The sequence below is a fragment of the Ceratotherium simum genome, chromosome 10, assembly GCF_057802395.1.
Source record: "Ceratotherium simum simum isolate JZ-2026a chromosome 10, ASM5780239v1, whole genome shotgun sequence".
Classification (NCBI taxonomy): Eukaryota; Metazoa; Chordata; class Mammalia; order Perissodactyla; family Rhinocerotidae; genus Ceratotherium; species Ceratotherium simum.
The window spans coordinates 60,992,371-61,007,618 of record NC_141909.1 but is presented as its reverse complement, the minus strand read 5'-3'; the positions used below and the strand labels follow the sequence as shown (position 1 = coordinate 61,007,618).

General features: G+C 34.6%; 1 protein-coding gene across 1 annotated transcript in view; it reads left to right on the top strand.

Moving 5' to 3' along the window:
• The window catches only part of KPNA3 (karyopherin subunit alpha 3), an 86,459-nt gene extending 72,815 nt beyond the window's left edge, over window positions 1-13,644 (top strand). Inside the window, exons 11-17 of the mRNA XM_004433670.3 lie at window positions 4,579-4,710; window positions 5,661-5,789; window positions 7,996-8,100; window positions 8,198-8,269; window positions 8,426-8,588; window positions 10,458-10,552; window positions 11,099-13,644. Of these exons, the coding sequence (XP_004433727.1) occupies window positions 4,579-4,710; window positions 5,661-5,789; window positions 7,996-8,100; window positions 8,198-8,269; window positions 8,426-8,588; window positions 10,458-10,552; window positions 11,099-11,197 (795 nt within the window). The 3' untranslated portion in view covers window positions 11,198-13,644. The remainder of the gene's footprint in view (window positions 1-4,578; window positions 4,711-5,660; window positions 5,790-7,995; window positions 8,101-8,197; window positions 8,270-8,425; window positions 8,589-10,457; window positions 10,553-11,098) is intronic.
• The last annotated feature ends 1,604 nt before the right edge of the window (window positions 13,645-15,248 follow it).

Below are 15,248 nucleotides of genomic sequence, written 5' to 3'. Positions count from 1 at the left end.
TTGTATGTCGTAGGTTCACATCCTTCTAGTTGCTGTACGTGGGACTCGGCCTCGCGTTGGACGGAGAAGTGGTGCCTTGGGGCGCGCCCGGGATCCGAACCCGGGCCGCCAGCATCAGAGCGCACGCCCTTAACCGCTAAGCCATGGAGCCGGCCCATATATTATTTTCTTAATGTGATGTAGGATCCTGTTCACTAATATTTTATTTAGAATTTTTGCATCAATATTCACATAAGTGATATTGGTCTGCAGTTTTATTTTTTTATGCTGTCTTTGTTAGGTATTAATATTGTATTTTTATGCATTTTTAAAGTTTAAGTATTAACATTATGCTTCCTTTATTTTCTACGCTCTGGAACAATTTACATAGCATTGGGTCTATCTGATTTTTGAAGATTTGGTAGTTTCCCCCTTGAAACCTTTTGGGTCTTAACATTTTGTTAGGTTAGTTCCTTTATAATTTTATCTATTTTTGCTATGGAAATTGGCTTTATTTAAGCTCTCTTTCTCTACTGAGGTCAGTTTTTGTAAACTATTGTCTTAGGAAATTATTCATTTCATCTAGGTTTTCAACTTAGATTGCATGTAAGTATGCAAAGTAGTCTATGATTTTTTTGTTGTTTTAATTTGCTATTTCAAGGATATTTTCCTCATCATTTCTTATTTTGTATATTTGTGCTCTTCCTCCCCACCGTTTTTCTAGTTAAGTTAGCTAGGACTTTTTCTATTTTAATTTTTTCGGAGAACCAGGATTTCTGTTTATTTATTAGCTCTATGATTTTTCTGTTCTTTACCTCATTACTTTCTACTTTTGTATTCTTTCTTTCTTTTTTCTTTTCTTTTTTTTTTTTTTTTGTGAGGAAGTTCAGCCCTGAGCTAACATCCATGCCAATCCTCCTCTTTTTGCTGAGGAAGACCAGCCTTCAGCTAACATCTGTTGCCAATCCTCCTCCTTTTTTTCCCTTTTTCTCCCCAAAGCCCAGTAGATAGTTGTATGTCATAGTTGCACATCCTTCTAGTTGCTGTATGTGGGACGCCACCTCAGCATGGCCGGAGAAGCGGTGTGTCGGTGAGCGCCTGGGATCCGAACCCGGGCCACCAGTAGCGCGCACACTTAACCACTAAGCCACAGGGCCAGCCCCTCTTTTTTCTTTCTTTTGGTTTACTCTGTGTTTTCTAGCTTTTGATTTGGAATTTATTTATTTTTATTCTTTTAGTTCTGTTGTATACAATTTTTAAGGCTATGAACTTTCCTTTGACCATTGCTTTAAATGAATCTCATCGATTCTGATATGTGGTGTTCTCATTATAATTTTCTAGAAATTTTATAAATTTTTTTGTATTTTCTTTTTGATCCAAGAGTTGTTTGATATAAGCCTTTTAAATTTCCATATGGAAAGCCTTTTGGTTTTTATTTTGTTAATGTCTAATTTTATTACCTTGTAATAGTTTGGTAATATTTCTGCTTTATGTAATTTATGTTTCCTTTGGACCTAACATGATTCTTGTGCTCCATATACAAGTTATATCATCTATTATCAAGGTATAAATTTCAGTATATATTCATAAGCTCTGTATCCTCATTTTTTGTCTCCTTGACCTCCGTCATACTGACAGTACGGTGTGAAAATCTGTTATTAGTGTATTTTTATATATTTTTTCTTGTATCTTTTTAGTTTCTGCTTTGTAATGTGTTTGCACGGTTATTTGGTGAATAGATGTTTGTTATATATTCATTTTAAACTGTGGGATTTAGCTTTATAAAGTGGCCTTCTTTGTTCTTTGTAATGCTTGTTAGCCTAAATTCTCCTGGTCTGCTAACAAGATTATAGTCCCTGTTTTCTTATCATTTACTTGGTGTACCGTTGCTCATCCCTTTATTTTTAGCCTTTCTGAATTAGTTTTAGGTGTGTCTCTCGTATACAGCATAGAGTTGAGTTTAGTTTGGGGAGCCAATTTGAAAATCTTTTTCTTGTTATAGGTGGATTCAGCCTGTTGACGTTGTTTGACGTTTGGTTTCAATTCAGTCATATTATTTTGTGTTATAATTTCTGTATGTTTATTTTCTACTTAGTCTGCTTTTTCTCTTCTTAAAATTTCTTTTGGCCTTTAGGAAGGTTTGTTTTTGTTCTAATGTTACCTTTATACTTATACCTCCTATAACGCACTTTTCTTTTTTCCTATCTGGTTTGACAGTTTTCAGTGGTATTTTTTGACTCCTGTCCTTAACTTGTACAGCAGTTGGTGAGCTTATTCTATTTTCTCCCACCTGATCTTCCCATTTTTGAATCTGTAGATTTATGTCTTTTGTCAAATTTGGAAAATTTTCTGCCATTATTTCTTCAAATATTTTTTCAGTTTTACTTCTCTTTCTGGGACTCTGATGGCACAATTGTTAGATCTTTTGTTATTATCCTAGAAGTCCCTCAAGCGCTGTTCATTTCTTTGCGATCTTTTTTTTCTTTTCCTGTTGTTCAGATTGGATGATTTGTATTGATTTATTTCTGAGTTCGTTGATTTTTTTTTCCTCTTTCCATTCTGCTGTTGAGTCCTTCCAGTGAGTTTTTTAAATTTTGGTTACTAAATTTTTCAGTTTTAATTTTCCATTCGGTTCTTCTTTTGTTTGTTTGGGTTTTTTTGAGGAAGATTGGCCCTGAGCTAACATCTGTTGCTAATCTTCCTCTTTTTTAAAGCCCCAGTACATAGTTGTATATCCTAGTCGTAGGTCCTTCCAGTTCCTCTATGTAGGACGCTGCCTCAGCATGGCTTGATGAGTGGTGAGTAGGTCCGTGCCCAGGATCCGAACCAGCGAACCCCTGGCCACTGAAGCGGAATGCTCAAACCCAACTGCTACGCCACCAGGCTGGCCCCTTTTAGGTTCTTCTTTATGTCTTCTATTTCTTTGCTGAAACTTCCTGTATTTTATTTATTTCAGGTGTGTTCATAATTGCTCACTGAAGTATTTTATGATAGTTACTTTAAAATCCTTGTCAGGTAATTCCATTATCTGTGTCGTTGTCAGTGTTGGCATCTGTTGACTGTCTTTTCCCTTTAGTTGAGTTGTTCCTGGTTCTTAGTATGATGAGTTATTTTCAGTTGTAGCCTGCACATTTTGGGTGTTATGAGACTCTGATATCTGTTTAAGTCTTTTTACCTGTTACTGCCAGACTGGGTAGTAGACAGGCTTTGCTCACACACATAGCATCTGCACACATCCACTAGCAGGGAGGCCTTACTGCTGGGGTGGGATGGTAGGTAGATGGGCTCAGCTCTCAGGGATAGCTTCTGTCTTCCCATTTTTGAAGTTGCAATATTTCTATTTTTCCAGAACATATATCATTTATAAATTATTCTTCCACTTTTATCCCCACAATTATATTAGTCTTTGATCTACAATGAGGTATTTCCTCAGTCATCTCCTAGTTGAATGAAACTCATCCTCTAGTAAAGGTGTCAGCAAATTCTTCTGTGAAGGACAGATAGTAAACATTGTAGGCTTTTCGGGCCACATGATCTCTGTCCCACTAATGTAATGTGGAGTAGTTTTACTAGGATATGGTACCTTTAAGCTCTTCACTCTCCTCTCTTCTTCTCTGAAGTCTCACACAGGCTTGGGGCAGGAAGTCCAGACAAAAGCTAGAATTTAATTTTTTCTCTTTTTACCAGCAGTTTGAAATTTATACTGTTCACTGACTTAGTAATGCTGAAGGTGTGGGCTGTATGTGGTTTTATTTGCTCCTACTCATCCATATACTTTTTGAAGGCTATGTGGAGAGATTTGAATTCAGGTGGCTGCTATTATTTTGGAGCAACAGAATGTCTTTAATTTGGGTACTCTAATAGGAAACATCTCTGGGTTTCACATGGATAAAACCTGTGCTTGCATTCCTCTGTAAAGACACCAAGGAGAGCTATATACAAGCTCTTTGACTTGGAATGAGTCAACAAACCTGAGCCTATCTTTTGGTTTTTATTATTTGCAAAATTAGATGGGTATAGGGCATGGTTTATACTCTGTGCTCTTCAATTAGGGACATTTTTCAAGGACTTTGCAAATAATTAATTTTTTTCTCAAAGTTAAAATGCCAAGTCATTTCTTTTATCTGTTTACTTTAATAGTCTGAAAAATTAATTATATTGCTAAACAGTTTTGAAAACCACTAGCATAGATAGATGATCTTTTTGGTCTCTTCTAGACTTGAAGCAGTGTGGTATATTGGTGTCATTCTGTGTATAAAGTGTTTCCTTGTGATAATTAGGTCCTCAATTTGTGGGGGCAGGGAGAATTACTTTTCTGCCTGTTTTTAAATTCCTCTATCTGATATATAAATGTAGAAGCTGGGGTAGAGGTTGTCCCAGACTTCTGTGTCTCATTTTTGTGAAGAGTGATCTGAGATAGGCATTGAGAGAGAGAGTTACCTAGTACTTAATAGATTTATCAGCTAAGCAGACATTTTTGCCACCAAGCTAAAACATAAAATTTAATTACTTTTTATGTCACCAACCATTGAGGTGTGTTATGTATTTTAAGCATTCAAACAAATACATAAACCTGTAATTCTTTTTTACTTCCTATAGATTCTTGTAGATACTGTTTGGGCTCTGTCCTACCTGACAGATGGAGGCAACGAGCAGATACAGATGGTTATTGATTCAGGGGTCGTGCCATTTCTTGTGCCCCTTCTGAGCCACCAGGAAGTGAAAGTTCAAGTAAGTATTTAAAAATTTTTCTTATTTATGTAAAATTGTGTTGCTATAACCAGTTAACTTGCACAGCCAGGCTTCAATTCTGTCTGTATGCACGTATCTTTCATATTTCTCCTGCTATTTTACTGAACTTGATTTTATTGATTTCCAAATCTTTATTGCACCCAGATTCTTTGCTGAGTTTCAGACTCCCATAGCCAATTGTCCTTGAGCCCTTAGACATATCCTCTGAGAACTCCTTTGAGCATTCCATTATCATTTCAACCAGACAGAAATGAAATTTATCCTTTCTTCCCACAAACCTGCTCCTCTTTCTATACCCCTTTCAGTGGACAGCATAGTCCAGGCTAGAAACCTTGATTCTTCCTTTTACTACCCTTCTATTACAAAATCCTGTTAATCATTATTATAAAGCTTTCAAATCTGTCTTCTTATGTATCTAGAGCCACTGATTTAGTTCCAGACTCATTTTCTTTCCTCCAGATAATTGCAATGGCCTCCTAACTGCATTTTCTCTTCTGTCTCTAATTTCTCCTCTAATTAGGGCTAGGTGGCTGATAGATCTGTTCATCCCTCTTCTGCCAAAGTGACTTTTTAGATGGAAATGTGTGCCCATTCCAGGCATTTATTAAAATTTTTCTGTGGTGCCAGTTTAGTAATAGATAAAAACAGCTGCTCTTAAAAATGGACCTTTACATGTTTTGTTTTAATTTACTTTTATTTTTTTAATCTTTTTTCCAACATTTTTTTCCATATAGTTCCATTTTTCATAAGACTATTATTTAAAATTCAAAATTGCTTCTCACCTCTGCATAATGCTTTGTATAAGAATGCACTAAATGTTAATCATTCACCCCTTGCATTTGTACATTTTCTTAGGATTATGAAAAATATAGAATCAGTTTCATCATAAACAAATAAATTCATCAAAAACATTTTTATCCCCACCCCAGACAGCAGCACTCAGAGCGGTTGGCAACATAGTGACTGGTACTGACGAGCAGACCCAAGTTGTTCTCAACTGTGATGTCCTGTCACACTTCCCAAATCTCTTATCACACCCAAAAGAGAAGATAAATAAGGTAAGGCATGTAATATCCTCATTGTCGGATTTTTTTCTGTCTCACTCATTTTTAACTGCCCCCTGTTTCTGTTGCTAATTGATTGTGATTTTCTTCAAAACCACTGCAGTTTAAGGTGAGAATTATTTCAGATCAGCTCTGCAGTTATTTTGTTTCAATTTTTAATTGCTTGCTATAAGTGCTGCCCTGATCATCACAGAATAAAAATTATTTTTATACTAACCCAATGTTTTTATTTAAATAGGTCGAGCAGTAGTAAATTAGTAGACACTAATTTACTCTCACCTCTCATTAGAGGTGAGGGTACATACAGAATTTCCCATTAGATGGCTGGTATCCTTTATAAACAAATAGATGATAATTTAATCCCTCTCTGAAATTACATTGGACCTAAAAGTGCAGTGCTTAAATTAAAGGATCATAAAAATTGCTTTTTTAAGATTTCAAGCTTGAAATAAAAACTTATTATTAATTGTTAAATATGTACTTAAGCGTTCTGGTGTCTGGCTTATTTCACATTGCATAATGTGTTCAAGGTTCATCCATCTTGGAGCGTATATCAAAACTTCATTCCTTTTTGTGGCTGAATAAATATTCCATTGTACATATATATACACCACATTTTGTCCATTCGTCTGTTGATGGACACTTGAATTGTTTTTACCTTTTGGCTATTGTGAATAATGCTGCTGTGAACATTGGCATACAAGTGTCTATTGAGTCCCTGGTTTCAGTTCCTTTGGGTAAATATCTAGGAGTAGAATTGCTAGGTCATATGGTAATTCTACGTTTAGCTTTTTGAGGAACTGCCAAACTGTTTTCCCTAGTGGCTGCCCCATTTTACAACCCCGCATGCAATGTATGAGGGTTGCACTTCCTTTTTTTTATTATTATTATTTTTATAGCCACCCTAGTAGATGTGAAGTGGTATCTCGTGGTTTTGGTTTGCATTTAGTTTAATGCAGTTTTATCTGCCTGAAATGCCACCATCCCCAAAACCAGCAGAATTGATTGTTTATTCTGTCATAGCTATAGTTATATAGTTGCTTGACTGCAGTTTGACAGTTGGATTCTTATAGAAAAATATGTTGTCAAAAATCACGTTTTATAGATACATTTGTTCCAGTGAAGGGAAAAAAGCCAGTTAGTTTTACGGTAGAACTTTCAATAATATAGGTGATTTTTACAGCTAAATGTGCTCCATAATTGGAAACAGAGCTAAGAAGTGAGGAAGCTGGACGGAAGGGGGTGGGGAGAAGTTCCGGCCTGTGATGTGATATGCTCTAAGTGAAGTTCTCATGAGGAAAGAAAGAGAGTTCATATAGGTCCCTACCCAGCTTCAGCAGGCAGTTAGTTGCTTCAGTAGTTTTTACCTTGAGCATTTGTTACTTGCATCCTGGGACCATCATGGGACCTTGGAGGTAGAAGTTACCAACTCAGTTTCTTTTCCCTCAACATTTTAGTTTGAAAATTTTCAAACCTACAAGAAATTTGCAAGAATAGTATAGTGAACACCCATATACTCTAAACACCAATTCACTAATTGTTAACATCTTGCCACAACTGGATGGCAAAATAAATTTACAGTTAACTCTTAATTGTGGAGGAGGAAGAAGAGACACATTTGACACTAAAATTACGATAAACCTATTTCTTTGTAACTTAGAGATCCTTTAAGGTTACAATAAAATTTATATAGATCCATCCTAGACTAGTTAGATGCTTAATTTCTAATATATCTTGCAAGTAAATGTTTTTGCAATAAAGCAATTGACCTTTCTTAGAAGGAGTTTTAACAAAATATTAGGAAATTCAGTCTTTTATTTATTTCTGTCATCTGTTTTTTAGAGGGAGCTCATGCACCAAAAATGTGAGCTCCATGAGTAAAGATTTTTTTGTTGTTTTGTTTACTGCCATATCACCATTGTCTAAAATAGTGCCTAGCTTATAGTAGGCTTACATATTATTGAATGGATAAAATACTAGGTTAACAGGGCCCAAATATTATGGAATAGAAGTTTCCTTATAACTTTTTTAAAATGGGAGGGAGATTCTGTATAACCTAATCACTTTTTAGATGCATTCCCCTTAATGCAACTCAGGTGATTTTGTTATTGTATGTATAAACTACATTAAAATAAAAATACAAATGCATTAAAGATATAATTTTTCAAATAAAGGTGTTCTGTATTTTGTTCAATTATAGGAAGCAGTGTGGTTCCTTTCCAACATAACAGCAGGCAACCAGCAACAAGTTCAAGCTGTAATAGATGCTGGATTAATTCCTATGATTATTCATCAGCTTGCTAAGGTCAGTCATATTACCAGTTCACCATGTCTGTTAGTGTATTAAAACTAAAACTTTTTGAATAAAGAATTTATGTTATCATTTCTTTTTTAACCTTCAGGGGGACTTTGGAACACAAAAAGAAGCTGCTTGGGCAATTAGCAACTTAACGATAAGTGGCAGAAAAGATCAGGTGAGTTTGGAAAAACTAACTGTAATGATTGTTAATATTGGAAAGTATACTACTCTCTTATGTTTAGGAATTGCTGGTTGTTTATAAGCCCTGTACTTTGTTCTTTTTGGGGAAAACAGATATAAATAAAAAGATTTCTTCTCTTTTGTTGTCTAGGTTGAGTACCTTGTACAGCAGAATGTAATACCACCGTTCTGTAATTTACTGTCAGTAAAAGATTCTCAAGTTGTTCAGGTGGTTCTAGATGGTCTGAAAAACATTCTGATAATGGCTGGTGATGAAGCAAGCACAATAGCTGAAATAATAGAAGAATGTGGAGGTAAGAGTGGGTTGATTGAAGAAAAATAGTTGAGCACTGGAACTCTGAAACATTAGTTCCTTTAGAGACAACTAATTAGAAGGAAAACTATTAGGAGACATTGCTCTTACATCATCAAAGAATGTTGCTGTTCTTTATTCATTATATTAGCATTCCAAGAAGATTTTCCAGAAAACATTAGTCTGTCCTTTGGAAAAACTGGTTTGTGCAGGTCACCCCATAACCTTCTAGAGGTTCACATTGCTTTTTGGAAAACACAGATACTCCTCTTCAAGTCACAGTGCGTGAGAGCAAATTAAAAGCTCTGAGAACCACAACAGTAGAGAATCTTACAAGCTTTGTTTAATCCAGCATTTCTCAAACTCCTTGACAGAGAAACACTTTTTTTCATGTTATACCTATTATCATGTGATTCTGTGGACCTTACTTTGTGTAATACTATTCCATATTGTTGGAAAAGTTGAATGATTTTGGAGTCACCTAGATACTTTATTTCAGTTTTATGATTGCCAGAACTGCATGCTAAAGTTTTACTACAAAAGTTACTTTGAAATTTTAATGAGAAAGAACTGTGATTTGAAATACTATATCATTATTTTCTCTAGTAATAACATATGAAGCATATATTTTAAAATTCTATTTTTAAAGGTACCTGTTCAATATGTACTAAATTGCCCAAACATTAATTTATCCTAATGTGTTTTATTTTAAACATTTTTTTGACTAATTTGTATGCTTATACTACCTAGTTTATTTTTTTAAGATAAACAAATGTGATGGCATCATAGACTATTCAGACTGGACGTATTTTCTTAATAATAAGAAGAAATTATCCTAGAGATGTTAAGGAGGCTTGTCCATGGTCATAGAAGTAGTTAGTAATAGAAGCTTAATTAAAATCCAGACCTTCGTACTATTAATTCACTGCTCATTCTGGTTTTAAAATGTTTTACTTTTCAAGACAATTTGAAATTAGCATTGTAATCTGGGTCATAACAACTTAACCCAGAAAGCTTAAGCTACAGAATTGTTAGTCTTCAGCTTTTTATCAGTATAGTTGCTTCTGTCTATGGGAGTAATACTTATAATTAGGATACATATTTGCTTAGTATTTTATAATTTTATAAAGCACTTTACATCCATTATCTTTGACACCTATCTTCCCATTTTTCTGGTTTGCATATTACTATATAAAGAAAAAAATGCAACTATTTCAAAATAACCTAGCTAAAAAGACATTTCAAAGAAGAATATTCATTATTAAGGATTTAAATTTCTAGACCTTTACATCTGATGCATCAAGTAAATATATTGGGAATATAAATAAAGGTATTCTACAGTTACTGTTCTGAAAAATTATTTCCCAAATTCACTGTGGCTATAGGACATAAGCACCCTATTCTAGTTTTATCTTCTATTTATATCAATCATTAAGTTTCTGAAAACTTATTTTTGTAGTTATGTAGAAGTAATAACTTTTGGAAAACAAAGAGAAAGATAAAAATTACCATATGAGACTGTATGATTATACTAAAGCAGTCGAGGGAGATCTTGATTCTAGTTCTGTCACTAACTTGCCACGTAACCTGAAGTAAATCCCTTTACGTCTCTGTGCCACAGCTTCCTCACCTGTCAGATGGAGTGTTTAGGTGTTTTTTAAACTCAAGGGCTTCTAAAGAGGAAGAAATTAGTGGCATGCTCGTCCTCTGACCAGAGCAGCTCAGATTTTTTTCTATTTTCCAGATTAACCTGTTATCTTTGGGGGGCGATGGGAGGGTGTTGTGAGTTCTTTAGGATTTTCTATGATTAAAACAAGCACAGTTTTTATTAGTATCTGCTTAATTATTTTGATTATTTTATTTGTATCAGGTTTGGAAAAAATCGAAGTTTTACAGCAACACGAAAATGAAGACATATATAAATTAGCATTTGAAATCATAGATCAGTATTTCTCTGGTGATGATGTAAGTATATATTAAAGTGTAGTGTGTCTGCAAGTACCTTGAACCCTATACATAATGTAAGTTTACTAAGAATTTTCGTTTTATCATTTATATGACTTAAATTTATACTATATTTCTATCAGATACTCTTGAGATGGCATTTTTCCAGTTATTTTTAAAATTATAAATTTTAAAAAATTAATGATTGTTTTCCATCAGTTTTCTTAAATACTATGTCTGAAACTTCATTATAAACTAAAATTGTAAAAACAGTTCTTATTGGCATTTGTAATGTGTTAAATGGGAAGAAGTAGTAATTACAGAAATGATGTATGTTCAGGTAAGTAAAATAAACCTACAGATACAGTAACTTAAGAACGGAGCAATTTTTAAAAGTGTGTTCAATTTTACATCATTAAGTTTCTTAGTAATATTATTATTGATTTACTTAAATATTTTTCGGTGATTAAGGCATTCATACAAAATTCTCTCCTAAGAAGTAATTCTGCTTACACCATAATATATAGTATCTTAGAATAATAAGGATTTTTTTCTCGCTTTTTATAGATTGATGAAGATCCTAGCCTCATTCCTGAAGCAACACAAGGAGGTACTTACAATTTTGACCCAACCGCCAACCTTCAAACAAAAGAATTTAATTTTTAAGTTCAATTGAGTGCAGCATCTTTCCCACATTCAATATGAAGCACCACAGATGGCTACCAAATGACAAGAAAAACAATAACAACAACAAAAGGCTCCAAAACACACATGCCTCTTCATTTTGATGCTTCTAAAGCAAGCCATGTCTCAGTCACTTTGCAGTTGCCAAAAGTCACTATCACATGGACTGTAAATGCATATGCATGATTTCCTAAACTGTTTCAGAATTCTCCTTAACAATCTCAACTACCCTATTCTTCCCTGTTCCCTGGTGCCACACGCTGACAACTGCAATCTCCGGTTTAGAATGTTCCATAGTGGTGGCATGTCAGCTGCCCACTTGATATTCCTTTGGAAAATGGTGCGCTGTGGATCAAGACACTTTGGTATGATGCATATACACGTGGGACGACTTTAAAGAGGTGCAGTCTGATCTGAGCCTCCATCATTGTCCTCCACAAACATATTTTCATATTCTTTATGTGGAAGAATAGATTTTAAAGTACAAGCCAAATGATTTTCATTGGTGGAACTGACACACAAAAAAAGTAACTTAAAAAAAGAAACTTGGTTATTGATTAAACAGATAAGTTTTAAAAAACTGTACTTCATCTACCAGTAATTGATGTGTTTATTATCTGCCTCAGAAGCCAGGGTTGGAGGAAGAACTTTAGCTATGGATGGTAATGCTTTCGCCATTATACCTAATTTTTGAGAACAGCAAGCCCTATTTGACCACTCACTTCAGCCTGTGTGTTCCTGCTGTTTTGAAGTAATCAAATGCTGTGCATGGTATTTTACCTGAGCTGCAACCTGTTACGGACTTGAACTTCTGTTTAAGTTGAAAGCAAGAGTCCCTGCAAAACAAACAAAAAACAGAAAAACAAAGGTCTACAGTACCCATTGGTGATGTTAAAAAAGAAAATCTTGCTTTCAGCTTTCAGGAGTTAATATTTTTCGTTTTAAATTGATAATTGGATATGGTTGATTTATATTGGGTTTAAACTGTGGAGCTTTCATGTTTACTGTAATTTAGTCTTAAAATATTTTTTACTTAGTAACAGTGCTTTTGATAATGTGGTTGGCAACAAACCAGCAACTATTTAGAAGTGTCATAAAACTTCATTCTTTTGAGTATTGGGAAAGTTAATTCAGATCCTACTCTAAAAGCATATTCACATATTAAAAGACTCAGACAAGGATCTGTGTAGAGGAATAATTTGCAGTTATTTAACATAAACCTGATTTGCAGTGATCTTTAAATAATTCTGCAAAATCTGGTATTGCTATGTAAAGTCATTGCTTTTCGTAAATTGTCTGACCCAGTTATTAATGAAAGAATATGGATTTGAAAATTTTTAAACTGAATAATTTGTGCTGTCATGGAAATGGTTTTGTTGCTATTGTTTACTGGGTATAATCTCCCAATGCATTGATGTGAAGGGATAGAAAATCAAAACTAATTTAGTTATCTGATGGGGGGGGTGTATTTACTGTGATGAAGATGAGACAGATGCCATCAGAGCTTTGTGAATCAGCTGGGGTGTTTTCACTGATAAACAACACATAGCAGGTGTGCATTCATTACAAATATATGTATCTGCCAAGGTGGAGCCACTTTAAAGAGTGAGTTTTGTCTTGTATCTAAAGTGGATACAAGCGTATGTTTAAAATGCAAGATTTTTACTTGCTAGAGAATCTGTTTTAATATAGTGGTTTGGCCTCTGATTATTTATAGGTTTTATAAATTTTAGAATCAATTTCTCTTTAAGGTGGCTCAGATTTTTCAACTCTTGTGCACATAAAATTGAGTTGAAGTTCATTGTGCCTTTTTTTCTTTATCCAAATTTTGAGTTAAAGCTTCATATGGTAACTGCATCCTATTCAGACTCTGTAGTCTAAATTTTTGAAACTGTGTGGTGTTCACTAAAAGTAGGAATAACAAAGTCAAAGCTAATGAAGGTCACAAACTTCGGTGAAACCCTTAAAGTCCAAATCTTCTTGACATTGTGAACTGTACCCCTTCCAGTTTAGTTTCTTCTGGACTCTCCATACTTACCGACAGTTACCTTTTAAATTTTGCACACATTGAGATTAAATTGGGCCTCTACTGTGCCGATTCCTATTTCCTCTTGTGTTTTAAGTGCAAACTAACATAAGTGAACATTAGCATCAAGTAGTGCAGACGTATGTATGCATTTGCTTGATTCAATTTGTTGTGACCTTATCAGTTTGGAATTGGAATTGCACCATTTCATAGATAAAGGAAACTAAGTATATTGCTGCACTTTTAAGTTTTCAAAACAGTGTTGAAAAATTGCATTGTTTTTATTTTTTTTAAACTCAGTTAAAAACAACTAAAACGTTCTTTCAAAAGAGGCATCTAAATGTGTTCCTAATTTTGTATATGGGCTTAGGTTTTGTAACCAATAAAAAAAGCTGCTATCAAATATGATAAAACACTGAAGAACTTATTTCTAAAAGTATCTTAATTTCCTATTTTTGTTTTCTATATGGTTAAATTTAAATTTGAAATTATTTTTCAAACATCAGTCACAATAATCATGAATTACTCTTTCATTGTATTGTAATATATCCATTCCAGTATAACAAAGCAGGATGGCCAATAACAATGGAAGATTTAAGAGTATTTTGTGACAAATAAGAAGAACCAAAATCTATATTAATTTCCTAAGCTGCCATAACAAAGTACCACAGACCAAGTGGCTTAAAACAATAGAAACTGGTTGCACAGTTCTGAAGACTAGAAGTCTGAAATCAAGGTGACGGCTCCCTCTGTGGGCTCGAGGGGAGGACCCTTCCTTGTCTCTTCCTGGCCTCCGTTGGTTGCCCGCAGTCCTTGGCCTCCTCGGCCTGGAGCTGCATCACTCAGTGTCTGCCTTTGTCATGACGTGGTGTTCTCTCTGCGTGTCTCAGGTTTAAATACCGTAACTTAGGGAAAGACCATTTGAGAAGATAGTGTAATTATGACTTTGATGAAACAAAAATTCAAACTTTATTTAAGGTCTGTCTACCCATGAAAACAAGAACTACGGAAGATAGTAATTGAAGTAAACCTGAAAGTTTTAACTTGTTAGGTAGAAGTTGTGGCTCTACATGAAATCTGGGATTAATTAAAAGAACAAAAGAGAAACCGAACTTTTGAGTTTACAAATATTTTCACTTTTGTATACCACCACTTCAAATTATTTTTGAAAGAAGTTAGTGTGTAAGTAAATAAATGTGATAGTACTGCCATAATTTCCTTCAGAAGGGTTGTCCTTTTCAGGGGATTAATTATTTAATTATTTCAAGTAAAAATTCATGAGTGTTACAGTTGTCTTACAGTGATGGTTATGAATTTTTTTAACCCTAGTTGAACTGGGGAATTTTAATTAAATCTATTTGGAGAAAGGGAGTATAATTTCTGTACATTAAGCCATAAGTCTTAAGGCATATAACCCAAGGAGTGCTCTGTCGAACCCACCATTCATTTGTCTGAGGTTTAAAAGGAACTCTTTCCATAAATGTTGTATTCTATTTGATAGCTGAAAAACAGTGGTAGAATGATTCTCAAAAAGTACTATATATAGATGGAGCTCTATCTTATATACATATATGTACACACATACATATAGATGGGGCTCAGTACTATATCAAGAGAAAGTGTTTAGGAAGAGGGATGTGAGATGCAACCTATTCACATCCTTAGCTTCTTTATTGGTCCATGAAATTCCTCAACTAACTTTGGGCTGAATCAGGGTTCCTCAAACCCTGCAATATTGACATTTTAGGTTGGGTAATTCTTTGTTGTGGGGGGCTGTCCTGTGCATTGTAGGATGTTTAGGGGCATCCTTAGGCTCTGCCCACTAGATGTGGGTAGCACCTCTCCACTTCCCAGTCGTGACAACCAAAAATGTCTCCAGACATTGCCAGATGTCCCCTGGGGGCCAAAATTGCCCCAGGTGTGAACCATTGGTCTAAATCAATTCCTGTAGAAAACTTCTCCACTCAAATGAGACAGCCTAAAGCATGCTCTTTTGTTGTATGAACA